The sequence below is a fragment of the Eriocheir sinensis genome, chromosome 57 (genome assembly GCF_024679095.1).
Source record: "Eriocheir sinensis breed Jianghai 21 chromosome 57, ASM2467909v1, whole genome shotgun sequence".
Taxonomy (NCBI): Eukaryota; Metazoa; Arthropoda; class Malacostraca; order Decapoda; family Varunidae; genus Eriocheir; species Eriocheir sinensis.
Genome location: NC_066565.1, coordinates 1,651,563 through 1,668,605, shown reverse-complemented (window position 1 = coordinate 1,668,605; position 17,043 = coordinate 1,651,563). Strand labels below are relative to the sequence as shown.

The window sequence follows — 17,043 nt, the reverse complement described above, 5'->3', positions numbered from 1 at the left end:
ACAATACCACATTCTATTTAGGGATCTTGCTTCAAGAACCTTAAGAGAGATATCCTCTGTCTTTCTCTCTAACATATGATAGGCTTACAAACGAGACTTTCCACATAGGCCTAGAAGGAGGCTACTGTCTCTCTCTGTAGCCTAACATATGATAGGCTTACAAACAAGACTTTCTACATAGGCCTAGAAGCAGGTTACTGTCTTTCTCTGTAGCCTAACATATGATAGGCTTACAAACGAGACTTTCCACATAGGCCAAGAAGCAGGTTACTGTCTATAGCCTAACATATGATAGGCTTACAAATGAGACTTTCCACATAGGTCTAGAAGCAGGTTACTGTCTATAGCCTAACATATGATAGGCTTACAAACGAGACTTTCCACATAGGCCTAGAAGGAGGTTACTGTCTTTCTCTGTAGTCTAACATATGATAGGCTTACAAATGAGACTTTCCACATAGGCCTAGAAGCAGGTTACTGTCTTTCTCTGTAGCCTAACATATGATAGGCTTACAAACGAGACTTTCCACATAGGCCTAGAAGCAGGTTACTGTCTTTCTCTGTAGCCCAACATATGATAGGCTTACAAACAAGACTTTCTACATAGGCCTAGAAGGAGGTTACTGTCTTTCTCTGTAGCCTAACATATGATAGGCTTACAAACGAGACTTTCTACATAGGCCAAGAAGCAGGTTACTGTCTATAGCCTAACATATGATAGGCTTACAAATGAGACTTTCTACATAGGCCTAGAAGGAGGTTACTGTCTTTCTCTGTAGCCTAACATATGATAGGCTTACAAACGAGACTTTCCACATAGGCCTAGAAGCAGGTTACTGTCTTTCTCTGTAGCCTAACATATGATAGGCTTACAAACGAGGCTTTCCACATAGGCCAAGAAGCAGGTTACTGTCTATAGCCTAACATATGATAGGCTTACAAATGAGACTTTCCACATAGGCCTAGAAGCAGGTTACTGTCTCTCTCTGTAGCCTAATATATGAGAGGCTGACAAACACAGCACAAAAACACCTCATGAACATTGGCACAAATTCTCGGTAACTCCATTGCCAACGTTGCCAGATTATCGTACTCAAAGCATAGTATTCCCAGGTTTCTAGCGCCTAACTATTGCCAAGAAACATCAGGAAATAACTCTTTTAACGATAAATATAAATGAGTTTCGTTACTGCGTCCCAGAAGACAGTTTTTGGGGTAGGCAGTCGGGAAAAACAAGAGGCAGTTTACGACAATCTGACATCATTGATCATTGCCAACCTTTCCACTCGGCCCCAAGCGAAAGGCAGTGTGTTCAGTGTCGCCAGAGAGGAGAGCAAACCTTTACACCAGCGTTAACCATTGACAAATAGACGTACATTGTAGACTCGCCGACTCGCCCTCCCTGGCAATACTTACGGTAGCGCCAAGGTGAGTGCGTTCCCTTACTCCCTTACTCATGGTGGGGACGGGTGGTAAACTGACCCCTTCTAGTGATAGCAAAGGCATAATAATAATAATAATAGTAATAATAATAGCAGTAGGATTAATAGCTAGGATGGAATGACAGTTTTCGGCATTGTTTTGTTATCCTGAAATCGTCACAAAATATTGGTCTGGTTGAATTTTTTTTGTGCCGATAAACACACACACACACACACACACACACACACCTTCAATATCATCTTCTCCGTACCACACATACACTCTCATTCCACCTAATAATAATAATAATAATAATAATAATAATAATAATAATAATAATAATAATAATAAGTGCCGTAGGGGCCAGAACAAGGCCCCAAATGCATGTCGTGGGCGATAGTTCTAGTGTAGAGAGGGGAAGGCGGTGGTGGTTGGTTGATTGGTTGACTTTCCGGTTGACTAGCTCGTGGAGTCTTCGATCGGTTGTCTGGTTCGTTTTCTTATTTGGGGACTCGCTGGCTAACTCACTCTCTGGTTGTCTAGTTGGTTGGGGATCTGGTTGAATGGTTGACTGGCTTTCTGGTTTCCCGGTTGACTGGGTATCTGGTTTTCTACATGTCAGGCTGGTTGACTATATTGTTTTCTAGATAGCTGGCTGGTTGAGTATCTGGTTGAATGGTTGCCTGGTTGACTGAATATCCGGTTGTTTTGTTTACTGGCTATTCGGTTTTCTGGTTGACCCGGTATCTCGTTCTCTAGATGCCTGGCTGGTTGACTATCTGGTTGACTGATTGGGTAGTTCTCTGGTTGACTGAATATCCGGTTGTTTTGTTTACTGGCTATTTGGTTTTCTGGTTGACTGGGTATCTCGTTCTCTATATGCCTGGCTGGTTGACTATCTGGTTGACTGAATATCCGGTCGTTTTGTTTACTGGCTATCCGGTTGACTGGTTTTCTAGTTCTTTGGTTGACTGAATATCTGGCTGTCGAGTTCGGTTATCGGTTAGCTCCCACTCTCACCAGCACTGTCGCCAACACCACCATCGGACCCCATAGCACCGCCCTCCCTGTAGTATGCATGTTCCGTCATCTATGCAAAGGAGAAGAGTTTCCTGTAGTTCTATAATACTATGCAATTATATATCGTCGATAGGTACGAGTTACTAGGCTAAGGTTAGGTTAGGTTAGTGGCATCCCATCTCGTCACAGCCCCTCGCCGCCGCAGTGGGCCCGGGGCTTAGGTTACGGACACACTCATACGTAGCGTTGTTACAGCCTAGTGGAGTTTCGTTTGTTGTTACGGAGTGTGTCGTGTGTTAGTCTGTTATATCGACCCCACATTCCCAACCCCCAACCCCCGTTCGTAGCCACCTTGTTGAAGTCCGAGGGTCGTATTAAACTCTTTAGGTCTTAGTGCGTCTATTCTTGAAGGCTTGCGGGAGTTGCCGGAGTTGTGGTTCTATGACCCTGGCGGTAGTTTGGCAAGGGTTCCGCACTGTGACTCTCTTGACCCAACGTAGCTCATCCCTGGCCTTAAAAAATTGACGTAGTAAGAACTTGACGCGTTTGATAATACCAGTTTGACGTCTGTATTCTTAAACATATCGGCACCTACGTTTGACCACTTCGGAAGACTCTCGTGGAAGGTGCCGGGAGTTTCATGGGGCTGTGGATAGCTTGGCACGGGAAAATCACCCATGAAAACCCGGTTAATCCTTCCTGTGACCTTGGAGAATATTGGCACTTAATGTTTGTCCGATTTAAATGCCTCTCGTGGGAAGGTGCCGGGATTTTCATGGGGCTGGGGATAGCTTGGCACGGGAAAATCACCCATGAAAATTCGGTTAATCCTTCCTGTGACCTTGGAGAATATCGGCGCTTAACGTTTGTCCGATTGAAACGCCTCTCTTGGGAAGGTGCTGGGATTTTTATGGACTGTTTTGTGATGCTGTGGATAGCTTGGCACGGGAAAACCACCCATGAAAATTCGGTTAATCCTCCCCGTGGCCTTGGAGAATATCGGCACTTAACGTTTGTCCGATTGAAACGCCTCTCGTGGAAGGTGCTGGGATTTTCATGGGGCTGTGGATAGCTTGGCACGGGAAAATCACCCATGAAAATCCGGCTAATCCTCCTTGTGGCCTTGGGATATGGTCGTAATGGGAGCTTGTTATGTTTAAGAATGCAAACTCAAGTCTCGTAACACACCGAGTCACCGCAGTTGTGTCGTTTCAAGGAAGTGGTCACAGGATACCAAATTATCCTCAGCACAAAGGGAGAGTTTCACAGTTCCCCATGATCGGTTAGTAAGCTCCCAAACCAGTACCAGAGCCTTCGAAATTTCCTCGTATAGTGTCTGGTGTTTATATTTAAGTTCACAAATTTGATGAAACTATACCAGAAAAGTCTTGTGTATTTAGTGTGGCATTGAAGACCTCACCATTTTGGATTGTATGGGATTCTATAGTTTGGTTCGGGCTGTTACGAAGACACCGTGCTGGACTGTGAAAACGGCTCAAAATCTCTACCTTTCCGAAACAGCTTGTAGGCCATTTCCTCGCCAGCGATGTGTGTGAGGATGTTACTTCTTCAGGGTTTTGGCTGTAGCGACAAAGGCAGTGAGGTGTAAGTCTTCAAAGGTAGTCTGGTTATTTAGTCTAACGATCTTTAACTTGTCTACAAATACATCTTTTCACATAGTTGACAGAGGCATTCAAAGGCAGTCTGGCTATTTAGTCTTCAAGGGCAGGCTGTTAAGTTAGGCTACAGTCTTTTAACAGGCTATCAATACAGTCTTTTCAATAGTTGACAGAGGCATTCAAAGGCAGTCTGGCTATTTAGTCTTCAAGGGCAGGCTGTTAAGTTAGGCTACAGTCTTTTAACAGGCTATCAATAGTCTTTTCACCACTCGACAAATGCACTCAAAGGCAGTCTGGTTATTTAGTCTTCAAGAACAGGCTAACTTAATCTTCAGTCTTTAACATAGCCTACAAATATGTCTCTTTCACCCCGTTGACGAAACCATTCAAAGGCATTCTGGTAACACAGTCTTCAAGGGGAGGCTGTCTACTCAGTCTAACAGTCTCAAACCTTGTCTACAAACAGTCTTTTTCACGTAGTCAACAATAGCATTCTGCCGAGTCTTTTACGTAATCTATAAACACTCGTCTTATACAACAAAGGCATTCTGCTGACTAAGTCTAGAATCTATCTTAGGGCCGATTTCACAGTCACTTTGTTTGTTTTGAGCGTTACCAATGGCGGCGATCGACGATTTGGTATTTCCACGTGAAACTGGGCTGTGGGGTCGTGGCGGCTGTAGAGGAAGCAAGAGGTGTTGAGAGTGTGTGGCAAGGTGCGCGGCTAGGCTAACCCCGCAGCCGCCACTACCCCATAGGCCAGTTTTACGTGGAAATACTAGTGTCGATCTCCGTCATGGGTAACAAACAAAATGACTCAAAGGGGCCCGGAGTTTCAAAGGCAGTAGGCTAGCTTATCTACAAATACAGTCTTCTAACTAAGCCTATACAGTCTATCTCAAGTTGACAAATGCAGTCTAACTCACCCTACAAATATAGTCTTCTAACTAAGCCTATACAGTCTATCTCAAGTCGACAAACGCAGTCTAACTTATCTACAAATACAGTCTTCTAACTAAGCCTACACAGTCTATCTCAAGTCGACAAACGCAGTCTAACTTATCTACAAATACAGTCTTCTAACTAAGCCTATACAGTCTATCTCAAGTCGACAAACGCAGTCTAACTTATCTACAAATACAGTCTTCTAACTAAGCCTATACAGTCTATCTCAAGTCGACAAACGCAGTCTAACTCACCCTACAAATACAGTCTTCTAACTAAGCCTATACAGTCTATCTCAAGTCGACAAACGCAGTCTAACTTACCCTACAAATATAGTCTTCTATCTAATCTACAGTCTTCAAACTTAGCCTAAAAATCAACCTGTCAGTCTACAAATAATTCTCTAACTTAACTTTACCTACAAATACAGTCTTATAACTTATCAACAGTCTTCAAACTTAGCCTGAAAATATAACCTGTCAGTCTACAAATAGTCTTCTAACTTAACTTTACCTGCAAATAGAGTCTTTTAACTAATCTACAGTCTACAAACTTAGCCTAAAAATACAACCTGTCAGTCTACAAATAATCCTTTAACTTAACTTTACCTGCAAATACAGTCTTTTAACTAATCTACAGTCTTCAAACTTTGCCTGAAAATATAACCTGTCAGTCTACAAATAATCCTTTAACTTAACTTTACCTGCAAATAGAGTCTTTTAACTTATCTACAGTCTACAAACAATCCTTTAACTTAACTTTACCTGCAAATACAGTCTTTTAACTTATCTACAGGCTTCAAACTTAGCCTAAAAATCAACCTGTCAGTCTACAAATAATTCTCTAACTTAACTTTACCTACAAATACAGTCTTTTAACTTATCTACAGTCTTCAAACTTAGCCTAAAAATCAACCTGTCAGTCTACAAATAATCCTTTAACTTAACTTTACCTGCAAATAGAGTCTTTTAACTAATCTACAGTCTTCAAACTTAGCCTAAAAATCAACCTGTCAGTCTACAAATAGTCTTCTAACTTAACTTTACCTGCAAATACAGTCTTATAACTTATCAACAGTCTTCAAACTTTGCCTAAAAATCAACCTGTCAGTCTACAAATAATTCTCTAACTTAACTTTACCTGCAAATACAGTCTTATAACTCATCTACAGTCTTCAAACATACATCAACAAGGGCAGTTTTTTAGCCTACAAATGCAATCTTCTATCTTATCCACAGTCTTGAACTTAGCCTGAAAATACAACCTGTCAGTCTACAAATAGTCTTTTAATATAAGTCGACAAAATGCGGTTTCCTAAGCTTACAAATATAGTCTTCTAACTTAAATCGTCAAATGCAGTCTTAACTTCACCTACAAATACAGTTATATCTAACCTACGTAACTTAAGTCGTCAAATGCAGTCTTAACTTAACTTACAAATACAGTCTTAACTTCACCTACAAATACAGTCTTATATCTAACTTACAGTCTTCTAACGCAAGTCAACAAATGCAATCTTAACTTCACCTACAAATACAGTCTTATATCTAACCTTCAGTCTCCTAATGCAAGTTGTCAAATGCAGTCTTAACTTAACTTACAAATACAGTCTTATATCTAACTTACAGTCTTCTAACGCAAGTCGACAAATGCAATCTGTTTAACCTACAAATATAGTCTTCTAGCTAACCTTCAGTCTCCTAATGCAAGTTGTCAAATGCAGTCTTAACATCACCTACAAATACAGTCTTATATCTAACTTACAGTCTTCTAACGCAAGTCAACAAATGCAGTCTTAACTTCACCTACAAATACAGTCTTATATCTAACTTACAGTCTTCTAACGCAAGTCAACAAATGCAATCTGTTTAACCTACAAATATAGTCTTCTAGCTAACCTTCAGTCTCCTAATGCAAGTTGTCAAATGCAGTCTTAACATCACCTACAAATACAGTCTTATATCTAACTTACAGTCTTCTAACGCAAGTCAACAAATGCAATCTGTTTAACCTACAAATATAGTCTTCTAGTTAACCTACAGTCTTGTAACATAGGCCTAGTCTTCTCACATAGTTGTAACTTAGCCTAGCGTTCCCCATTAGTGAGATCCAGTAAGCCTAGCGTTCCCCATTAGTGAGATCCAGTACATACATTTTCTACTACATATCTTCTAGACATTCACCTCTAGTGTTAAGTCAGTGTTGTGGCTTCTCGGAGGGGGGCTTTTAGGCGCTCCTGATGAAGCGAAGAGAGGGGAGATAGTGTGTTTCGTTAGATTCAAATACAGTATCAGAATCTCTCGTCAATCTTGTTAGTTTTGAATCGCGTAAAGTCTTGTGATTCTGTTTTTCCTGGGGCAGTTTTTGTGACCTGATGAAGCAGAGAGAGGAGAGATAATGTGTTTCCTTGGGTCATAATACAGTGTCAGAATCTCTCGTCAGTCTTGTAAACTCTCGTGATTCTGTCTTTCCTGGGGCAGTTTTTGTGACCTTATGAAGCGAAGAGAGGAGAGATTGTGTGTTTCGTTAGATTCAAATACAGTATCAGAATCTCTCGTCAATCTTGTTAGTCTTGAATCCTGTAAAGTCTTGTGATTCTGTCTTTCCTGGGGCAGTTTTTATGACCTTATGAAGCAGAGAGAGGAGAGATAATGTGTTTCTATAGGTTCAAATACAGTATCAGAATCTCTCGTCAATCTTGTTAGTTTTGAATCGCGTAAAGTCTTGTGATTCTGTCTTTCCTGGGGCAGTTTTTGTGACCTTATGAAACTCCAGCAAAGAGGGTTGAGGTCATGTTTCTATAGGTTCAAATACAGTATCAGAATCTCTCGTCAATCTTGTTAGTTTTGAATCCTGTAAAGTCTTGTGATTCTGTCTTTCCTGGGGCAGTTTTTGTGACCTGATGAAGCAAAGAGAGGAGAGATAATGTGTTTCCTTGGGTCATAATACAGTGTCAGAATCTCTCTTCAATCTTGTAAACTCTCGTGATTCTGTCTTTCCTGGGGCAGTTTTTATGACCTTATGAAGCAGAGAGAGGAGAGATAGTGTGTTTCGTTAGATTCAAATACAGTATCAGAATCTCTCGTCAATCTTGTTAGTTTTGAATCGCGTAAAGTCTTGTGATTCTGTCTTTCCAGGGGCAGTTTTTGTGACCTTATGAAGCAAAGAGAGGATATATAATGTGTTTCCTTGGGTCATAATACAGTGTCAGAATCTCTCGTCAATCTTGTTAGTCTTGAATCCTGTAAACTCTCGTGATTCTGTCTTTCCTGGGGCAGTTTTTGTGACCTTATGAAGCAGAGAGAGGAGAGATAATGTGTTTCCTTGGGTCATAATACAGTATCAAAATCTCTCGTCAATCTTGTTAGTCTTGAGTCCTGTAAAGTCTCATGATTCTGTCTTTTCTGGGGCAGTTTTTGTGACCTGATGAAGCAAAGAGAGGAGAGATAATGTGTTTCCTTGGGTCATAATACAGTATCAGAATCTCTCGTCAATCTTGTTAGTTTTGAATCTTGTAAAGTCTTGTGATTCTGTCTTTCCTGGGGCAGTTTTTGTGACCTTATGAAGCAAAGATCGGAGGAATCATGTTTCTATAGGTTCAAATACAGTATCAGAATCTCTCGTCAATCTTGTTAGTTTTGAATCGCGTAAAGTCTTGTGATTCTGTCTTTCCAGGGGCAGTTTTTGTGACCTGATGAAGCAGAGAGAGGAGAGATAATGTGTTTCCTTGGGTCATAATACAGTATCAGAATCTCTCTTCAATCTTGTTAGTCTTGAATCCTGTAAAGTCTTGTGATTCTGTCTTTTCTGGGGCAGTTTTTGTGTCCTTATGAAGCAGAGAGAGGAGAGATAATGTGTTTCCTTGGGTCATAATACAGTATCAGAATCTCTTGTCAATCTTGTTAGTCTTGAATCTTGTAAAGTCTTGTGATTCTGTCTTTCCTGGGGCAGTTTTTGTGACCTGATGAAGCAGAGAGAGGAGATATAATGCATTTCCTTGGGTCATAATACAGTATCAGAATCTCTCGTCAATCTTGTTAGTTTTGAATCCTGTAAAGTCTTGTGATTCTGTCTTTCCTGGGGCAGTGTTTGTGACCTTATGGAGCGAAGAGAGGAGAGATATATGTGTTTCCTTGGGTCATAATACAGTGTCAGAATCTCTCTTCAATCTTGTTAGTCTTGAATCCTGTAAAGTCTTGTGATTCTGTCTTTCCTGGGGCAGTTTTTGTGACCTTATGAAGCAGAGAGAGGAGAGATAATGTGTTTCCTTGGGTCATAATACAGTATCAGAATCTCTCGTCAATCTTGTTAGTTTTGAATCCTGTAAAGTCTTGTGATTCTGTCTTTCCTGGGGCAGTTTTTGTGACCTTATGAAGCAGAGAGAGGAGAGATAATGTGTTTCCTTGGGTCATAATACAGTATCAGAATCTCTCGTCAATCTTGTTAGTCTTGAATCCTGTAAAGTCTTGTGATTCTGTCTTTTCTGGGGCAGTTTTTGTGTCCTTATGAAGCAGAGAGAGGAGAGATAATGTGTTTCCTTGGGTCATAATACAGTATCAGAATCTCTCGTCAATCTTGTTAGTTTTGAATCCTGTAAAGTCTTGTGATTCTGTCTTTCCTGGGGTAGTGTTTGTGACCTTATGAAGCGAAGAGAGGAGAGAGATAATATGTGTCTGTCTGTTGGTGTGATCAGTGAGGTGTGGCTGCTTCTGTGTTGGTGTAAGTCATGTGTGTTGGTTTGTTGGTGAGCTCCCAGTCCAGTTATCCAAGACTTCCTTCACACTTTAAGTCTTCCACGCCGATTAAAAAAAAAAACCTGTTGTCTGCGTTAGCTTTGAACGAGAGAATCACCCTCGGTCTGACCTGCAACTCCTCGGCCCAACAGGCTTTTACCGCACTTCAAAACAACCTCAATCAACATATCACTCTAGGACGTAATATCCGTGTTTCCGTGTCATCGTAACCGTGGAGTCCCGTGATACATAGAGCCAGCACATTGAGATACATAGCTGTCACTTGTTAATTGTTACTGTGGAATGATGTATATATGTGTTACGACTTTGTGAACTGGTGTGTATGTTAAGTGTTTGTTCCTGTGCTGCGTTAAGTTGTGAGTGTCTGAAGTGTTGTCGAACGGAAGGAAGGTTAAGTGTTTGTTCCTCTGCTGTGTAAAGTTGTGAGTGTCTGAAGTGTTGTCGGATGGAAGGAAGGTTAAGTGTTTGTTCCTCTGCTGTGTAAAGTTGTGTGTCTGAAGTGTTGTTGGACGGAAGGAAGGTTAAGTGTTTGTTCCTGAGCTGTGTAAACTTGTGAGTGTCTGAAGTGGTGTCCTGTTGTCGTAAGTTTGTTGTTGGAAGGAAGGAAGGAAGGAAGGTTAAGTGTTTGTTCCTGTGCTAAGTTGTGTGTGTGTTCTGAGAGGCTTCACTTAACGATATCAATAGTTTCTTTAAGCACTGAACTCCATCTTAATCTACCAGTTTGTTATCCGAGTCCAGTGTCGAGTCTAAACAAGATTGAATTCTCTTAACCCGGTAGCAGCGACGGGTCAAATTTGTGGCTTCACCGTGTAGCAGCGACGGGCCAAATTTGTGGCTTCACCGTAAGTGCATGCACAACAAATTTGTTAGCAGCGGCGGGTCAATTCATGTGCCAGTTAAACCCCCAAATAGATGATACATAAACTCATCACAAATGCTTTTATATATATTATGAAATGGTTTGTGTGAGTGATGATTTTTTCTCATTTTTCTCGCTTAGAGGGACCATTAAGAAACATGATCCCTGCTGCTACCGGGTTAATCTACCAGTTGTTATCCGAGTCCTGTACTTTATTTCATGTGGTTAGAATCTTCACTAACAAGATTGGATCCCCTGTCTTAAACTAACCTGTACTTTATTTCATGTGGTTAGAATCTTCACTAACAAGATTGGATCCCCTGTCTTAAACTAACCTGTACTTTATTTCATGTGGTTAGAATCTTCACTAACAAGATTGGATCCCCTGTCTTAAACTAACCTGTACTTTATTTCATGTGGTTAGAATCTTCACTAACAAGATTGGATCCCCTGTCTTAAACTAACCTGTACTTTCCTTCATGTGGTTCGAATCTTCACTAACAAGATTGGATCCCCTGTCTTAAACTAACCTGTACTTTATTTCATGTGGTTAGAATCTTCACTAACAAGATTGGATCCCCTGTCTTAAACTAACCTGTACTTTATTTCATGTGGTTAGAATCTTCACTAACAAGATTGGATCCCCTGTCTTAAACTAACCTGTACTTTCCTTCATGTGGTTCGAATCTTCACTAACAAGATTGGATCCTCTATATCTAACTCTGTATTGTTATCCGAGACCACTGTTGACTCGAACAAGATTGGATTCTCTATATCTAACTCTGTATTGTTATCCGAGAGCACTGTTAACTCTATGAACAAGATTGGATTCTCTATATCTAACTCTGTATTGTTATCCGAGACCACTGTTAACTCTATGAACAAGATTGGATCCTCTATAATCTAACTCTGTATTGTTATCCAAGAGCACTGTTGACTCTATGAACAAGATTGGATTCTCTATATCTTCTGTTGTGTTATTATCCAAGACACTATTCATTTCACAAGATTGGATTCTCTATATCTAACTCTGTATTGTTATCCAAGACCACTGTTGACTCTATGAACAAGATTGGATTCTCTATATCTAACTCTGTATTGTTATCCAAGACCACTGTTGACTCTATGAACAAGATTGGATTCTTTAGGGACATAACTGTATCCTCTTCTGCTACTTTGTTATCCAAGTCTTCTGTGGAGTCTTTACTAACAAGATTGGATCCTCTTTAACACTATCCAACTCTACATTGTTATCCCAGTGCACTGTTGAATCTACATGAACAAGATTAGATTCTATAGGCACTGAACTCTATATTAACTCTCCATTGTTATCAGAGTTGAATGCCAAGTCCCTAGAAATAGAGGATTGGATTCCCTAACTGAACTGTATCTCTGCTCTGGGTACAGTGTTAAATCTTAGAGATATATACAGGTTTTCCACTATAAGCTACAAGATTGGATTCTCTAACTGAACTCATATATATAGGGTTTAATCCACTCTCTAGGTAACCAGATTGGATTCTCTGAGCTGTACCTGTCTCCGCATAACCTTGGTACAGTGTTGGATCCTTTAGTGATAGTTATAAGGGTTCCGATCCTCTCTCTAGGTAGGATTGAACTTTGTATAATGCAACAGAACTGCCTTTGCCATTCTCCTCTTCTTCCTCCTGTTATTGAGTACCTATTGAATACACAGCAATACCAAGTGTGTGTTTTATGACCTTAACCCCTTGAATGCGGATTTCCTACCAGAAGACCTCACCAAGCTACAGGAATGGAACAAAAAGTGGCTGCTACAATGCAATGAAGAAAAATGTAAAGTCCTGCACCTTGGGAGGGGATATCCAGCACACCAATACCACATGGGAAACACTCCACTATCCACCACAGAGGCAGAGAAAGGCCTGGGAGTGTATGTTACCAGGCTACCAGTGAAGGGATATCCAGCACACCAATACCTCATGGGAAACACTCCACTATCCACCACAGAGGCAGAGAAAGACCTGGGAGTGTATGTTACCAGGCTACCAGTGAAGGGATATCCAGCACACCAATACCACATGGGAAACACTCCACTATCCACCACAGAGGCAGAGAAAGACCTGGGAGTGTATGTTACCAGACTACCAGTGAAAGCCAAATCCGTGCCAATCGCAGCGGACGGGTTAAGTGTGAGATGTTATGTAAGACCTGTGAACTACCTTACTACTACTACTACAACTACTACTACTACCACTACTACTATTAATACTACGCACCCTTATCTTAGAGGCAGAGAAAGAAACGTCTATGTAAAATACTTTAATGCAACTCAACAGCTGTACAGGTGGGTAGACTAAGCGCGGTTAACTTAACATTCACAACGGCACAGACGATGACAGCTCCTGTGCCCCCGCCGCCTGTGTCCGGGGCCGCGGCACTACGGCGGCCCCTCGCGGATCTGGACCCGTCTCCGTCACTCTCTACATGGCCGCCTCTGGAAAGACAGGAGTATTGGGGTTGTCTCGCGGGCACCAAAACGAAGACAGTTTGTGATGGACAGGAAAAATACAGATAAATGAGGTTATTTTCTTTCTTTTTCAGTGTTTATTACATGGAAAGAGGCGGTTCAGAATCTCAAAATCGCAGAAAAGGTAAAAAAAAAAAGTAGAAAGTATCCCTAAGACACCTCAAGACATATATGAACAAGGGTTGATAGGTGTGTGTGTGTGTGTGTGTGTGTGTGTGTGTGTACTCACGGGTGTGCTGGGCCCGACACTGCCGCAGCGCCTCGTTGAACCCCTCGCACACAGACACGTCGCTCTGGGTCTGGGCACACTGGAGGAACTGCTTGATCTCCCAGGCGCACGGACCCTGGGGCTCGGACGGACCGCCCTGCAACACAACAACAAGAATAATAACAAGGAAGATGTGGAGAAAGTTTGGAAAGTTTCGTTCAGTCGGCGCAACATCTGTGGTCATATGCCGGAGAGATACAGAAGGGGAAGGAATTATAGAAGGGAACAGACCCCAGGAGACGGGACACAACCCCCGATTAATACCTGGTACCCATTCACTGCTGGGTGGACAGGGGCGTAGGGTATCGGAAAAACCACCCAAATTTTTCCACTCTGCCTGGGAATCGAACCCGGGCTCTCTCGGTTGTGAGCCAAGTGTGCTAACCACTGCACCACGAAGCCCCCTAAGGACGTGGAGAAAGGTGGTGGAGGAAGATAGGAGGAGGTGGAACATCACGGAAGAAATGGCTGTGGATTGGCAACAGTGGAGGAGGTTTGTGTCCCGTCCAACCCACCATAGGGAATACATGGAGGGTAAATGACGATGATGATGATGATGAACAATAGAAGTTTCGTCAATATGATTTCGTTAATAGAAAGACAGGATGGTGTTATTGTTGTTGTCATTTTTAGTGGTTTTGTTTATCTCTTTATTTCTTTTTTTCATTCACTCTCTGCTTGTTTTTGTTTGTTTGTTTTTTGTTATTTTCTTGCATGATAAATTTGAATGCTGTTTTTTTTCTTGTTTTTCATTTGTTAGACTCATTTCCTCTAATGTAAAGAAAAAAATAATTGTAATAACAGCAAAAATAAGAGAGAGAGAGAGAGAGAGAGAGAGAGAGAGAGAATATGAAAGAAAGAAAAATATATTGAAAGAAAAAATGTAGAAAGAGGAATAGGAAGAGAGAGAGAGAGAGAGAGAGAGAGAGAGAGAGAGAGAGAGAGAGACCCTGAAACACACACAACAACAATGATAATAATAATAAATAATAATAAGATGCGCAAGAAGAAGAAGACAAAAATAGAAGATAAGGAAAATGGTATAGAAGAAGGTAAGTAAAAATTAGAGTTACCAAACCCCTACTAGTCCTCACCTGCTGGTACTGCGGCTGGTAGCCCTGGTATTGTGGGTAGCCCTGCTGGGGGGCCTGGGCGGGGGCGGGGGCGGCCTGCTGGGGCTGGTCCGAGCTGCTGCCACCACTGGTCAGGGCATGGCCGACAACGTGACCCTGGGGGAGAGGAAGGGGGTAACAGTAACAGGGGAGGGTGTGATTGTATAGTTTTTTTCCTTCAATGTGTGTCTGTCTATATATCTATCTATCTGTCTGTCTCCCGCCACTCACCACAGCAGAGCCCACCGCCACACCACCTGCTGTAGCCGCCATCTGAGCGAAGAGTCCAGGTGCCTTGGGGGCGGCCGCGGCAGCTCCTGGGGGCGGGGCAGCGTGGGGGGCAGCAGCCGGGGGAGGTGGGGCTGGGGCGGCGCGGGGTGGTGGGGGAGGGGGAGCCGCACGCCTGCTGTGGGGGGGGGGGAAGATAAAGAGTCAGGATTCTTGTTCTGATTAGAGATTTGTTAAGGCCTATTCAATTTTCAGGTAATATTTTGACTTGCTGACTAACTAACAGACAACCTTCCCAGCATCAGTAAGACATTAACAGACTAACAGACAAACTAACTTCTGGGTGGGTGGTGGCTGAGTGGTCAGCATGGACGAGGGTTTGAGTCCCCGCTGCAGATGGGATTTTCCATTCACTGCTGAGTTCCTAAGACTACCCACATGCTGTCCTGAAGACCACCCATCAACCCGGACTCAAAAAACCCACTAACTTTTAAAAAATCGATGGCAGCATTTCTATCTATTTGTGATGCATATATATGGGGTTCAGAATGCATAGAATAGTGAGATCTAACTCATGGCTGGGGTGAGAAGTACCACAGTGAGATGGGCAACTCTTTACATGTACCCCCTGGTTAGGAGGGGGTCAAGGGGAGCGAACCCCCTTGTTAAGAGGTTAGGTTATGTAAAGTTGTGTTGTAGTGGTTTACATGTGCTCAACACCCAAAACCCACGGGTCCCCCAAGATCGTTAAGGGAAGGCATTAGACCTTTTCTTGGTAAAGATTCGTTTTAGGTCCGTGCCAGTATCTCATTACCTACCTTATGAAGCATCAGTATTTCTTCATACATCTTTTCTACAAACCTTCAACAGTCATGGGAACGCTTTGAAAATCCAATTCAAGGACTTTTTTTTACTCTTGAAAATAGGGAATAATGTTCTGGCGAAGGTGCCTTGGGCGGGCGCAAGCTGGTGTTGTGAGAAATGTTTCTCTTCGATGAAAAGTCACATATACATGGGGGCCCAGGGGGCGGCCCCCCCATGGTTAGGGGGGGGTTGAGGGGGCAGACCCCCTGCTAGTAGCGAAGTTCGGTTGTTGGGTTTAGATATGCTCCCTCCCCACCCTAATGCCTCGCTATTTTATTTTACGCGACGTGCCACAGTTATCGTCTCATGGTTGCCCAAAGAGGAGTAAGAATTTTGAATTCCATTATTCAAGATATTTCAAAAAAGTTGAAAGTCTTTGATTGGATATTCGTGTTCCTTCATAGATGTTGAGATGTTGTAGATATAATAAGAGATACTGAACTGATGAGGTATAGGCAGGTAATGAGATACTGGCACGACGATAAAATACCTTTACTGTTAAATACTTGTGCCTTCATGTTAGGGGTGAGGGACATGGATTTCGTCCCTTAACTATAATATGGAGGCGTAATATCGTATTTTCCACAATCAGCCTCTTACACAACATCGTCTGTGAGTTAAAATATTCATCGCGTCTTCTGGAAATGTCACAAAATTGCATCACTCCCCTTCCCTCCCTTCCCCCGCCCCCCCAATCCCCACACAGCCCCAAAACACACACAGGAGCACTTAAAGGTAACATGGAGGCTAAATAAATGTTTGAGAGGTAAAAAATAAGGAATTCAAGTTACTTACGGCGGGGCTCTGGGGGCGGCGGCACCTCTTCGGGGCATAGCGGCGGTGTGACTCTTCCTTCCTCTTGGCCTCTTGAGTCCTCTTGTTTCTCTTTCTCGTCTCCTCTTGGCGTCACTCTCCCCTCGGAAGGATACACGAGGAAAAAGGTGATGAGAGAATGGCGATGGCAGCCGGTGTGATGGTGGGGTCTCGAACTTGATCTGGACGTCACAGGGGTTGGCGACTTCACGGGCCCTTTTTTTTTTTTGGTACGGGCCTTTAATACGTCTTTCTACGCTAAATAACACTGAAGAGGAAGATTAGTAAGTGTTTTTGTGCTTATGTATGATTGGTTTTGCTATTTTGTTGCTTTATTAGGTCATTGTTAGATAATTAGAGGGTAATCTTGATGTCACAGGGGTTGGGGACTTCACGGGCCTATAATACGTCTTTCTATGCTAAATAACACTGAAGAGGAAGATTAGTAAGTGTTTTTATGTTTATGTATGATTGGTTTTGTTATTTTGTTGCTTTATTTGGTCATTGTTGGATAATTAGAGGCTGAAGCACTTGAGCCTGATCTTGATGTCACAGTGGTTGGCGACTTCACGGGCCTATAATATATCTTTCTATGCCAAAAAACACTGAAGAGGAAGATTAGTAAGTGTT

General features: G+C 42.3%; 1 protein-coding gene and 2 long non-coding RNA genes across 56 annotated transcripts; 1 reads left to right on the top strand and 2 right to left on the bottom strand.

Annotated features, from left to right (window-relative positions):
- Nucleotides 1–73: 73 nt before the first annotated feature.
- Nucleotides 74–1,670, top strand: LOC126984491 (uncharacterized). Of its 5 annotated transcripts, none has more exons than XR_007736842.1 (3): nt 74–266; nt 334–546; nt 620–1,670. It is a non-coding gene; the product is annotated as an uncharacterized LOC126984491 (long non-coding RNA). The 5 variants fall into 5 exon arrangements; XR_007736841.1 differs by having other exon boundaries at nt 74–321; nt 462–546; XR_007736843.1 differs by having other exon boundaries at nt 74–321; nt 389–546.
- A 711-nt stretch (nt 1,671–2,381) lies between these two features.
- Nucleotides 2,382–9,637, bottom strand: LOC126984487 (uncharacterized). Of its 50 annotated transcripts, none has more exons than XR_007736802.1 (9): nt 9,239–9,637; nt 8,698–8,967; nt 8,295–8,564; nt 7,632–7,905; nt 6,812–7,377; nt 5,771–6,741; nt 5,615–5,709; nt 5,483–5,519; nt 2,382–5,387 (listed from the first exon to the last, which is right to left on the bottom strand). It is a non-coding gene; the product is annotated as an uncharacterized LOC126984487 (long non-coding RNA). The 50 variants fall into 50 exon arrangements; XR_007736836.1 differs by lacking the exons at nt 5,483–5,519; nt 5,615–5,709 and adding exons at nt 5,425–5,482; nt 5,578–5,614 and having other exon boundaries at nt 2,382–5,261; XR_007736837.1 differs by lacking the exons at nt 5,483–5,519; nt 5,615–5,709 and adding exons at nt 5,425–5,482; nt 5,578–5,614 and having other exon boundaries at nt 2,382–5,261; nt 5,865–6,741.
- Nucleotides 9,638–12,907: 3,270 nt separating this feature from the next.
- Nucleotides 12,908–16,607, bottom strand: LOC126984486 (coiled-coil-helix-coiled-coil-helix domain-containing protein 2-like). The gene is made up of 5 exons (XM_050838209.1): nt 16,396–16,607; nt 14,740–14,914; nt 14,491–14,625; nt 13,358–13,493; nt 12,908–13,095 (listed from the first exon to the last, which is right to left on the bottom strand). The coding sequence occupies exons 1-5, from the start codon at nt 16,431–16,433 to the stop codon at nt 13,082–13,084; spliced, it is 498 nt and encodes a 165-aa protein (XP_050694166.1). The 5' UTR covers nt 16,434–16,607; the 3' UTR covers nt 12,908–13,081.
- Between the last annotated feature and the right edge of the window lie 436 nt (nt 16,608–17,043).

Coding starts and splice junctions, on each gene's coding strand:
- LOC126984486 (XM_050838209.1), bottom strand. CDS start 16,433: ATGCCCCGAAGAGGTGCCGCCGCCCCCAGAGCCCCGCC. Junction 14,915..16,395: donor GCCGCCCCCAGAGCCCCGCC/GTAAGTAACTTG, acceptor CCCCCCCCACAG/CAGGCGTGCGGCTCCCCCTC. Junction 14,626..14,739: donor TGGCGGTGGGCTCTGCTGTG/GTGAGTGGCGGG, acceptor CCTCTCCCCCAG/GGTCACGTTGTCGGCCATGC.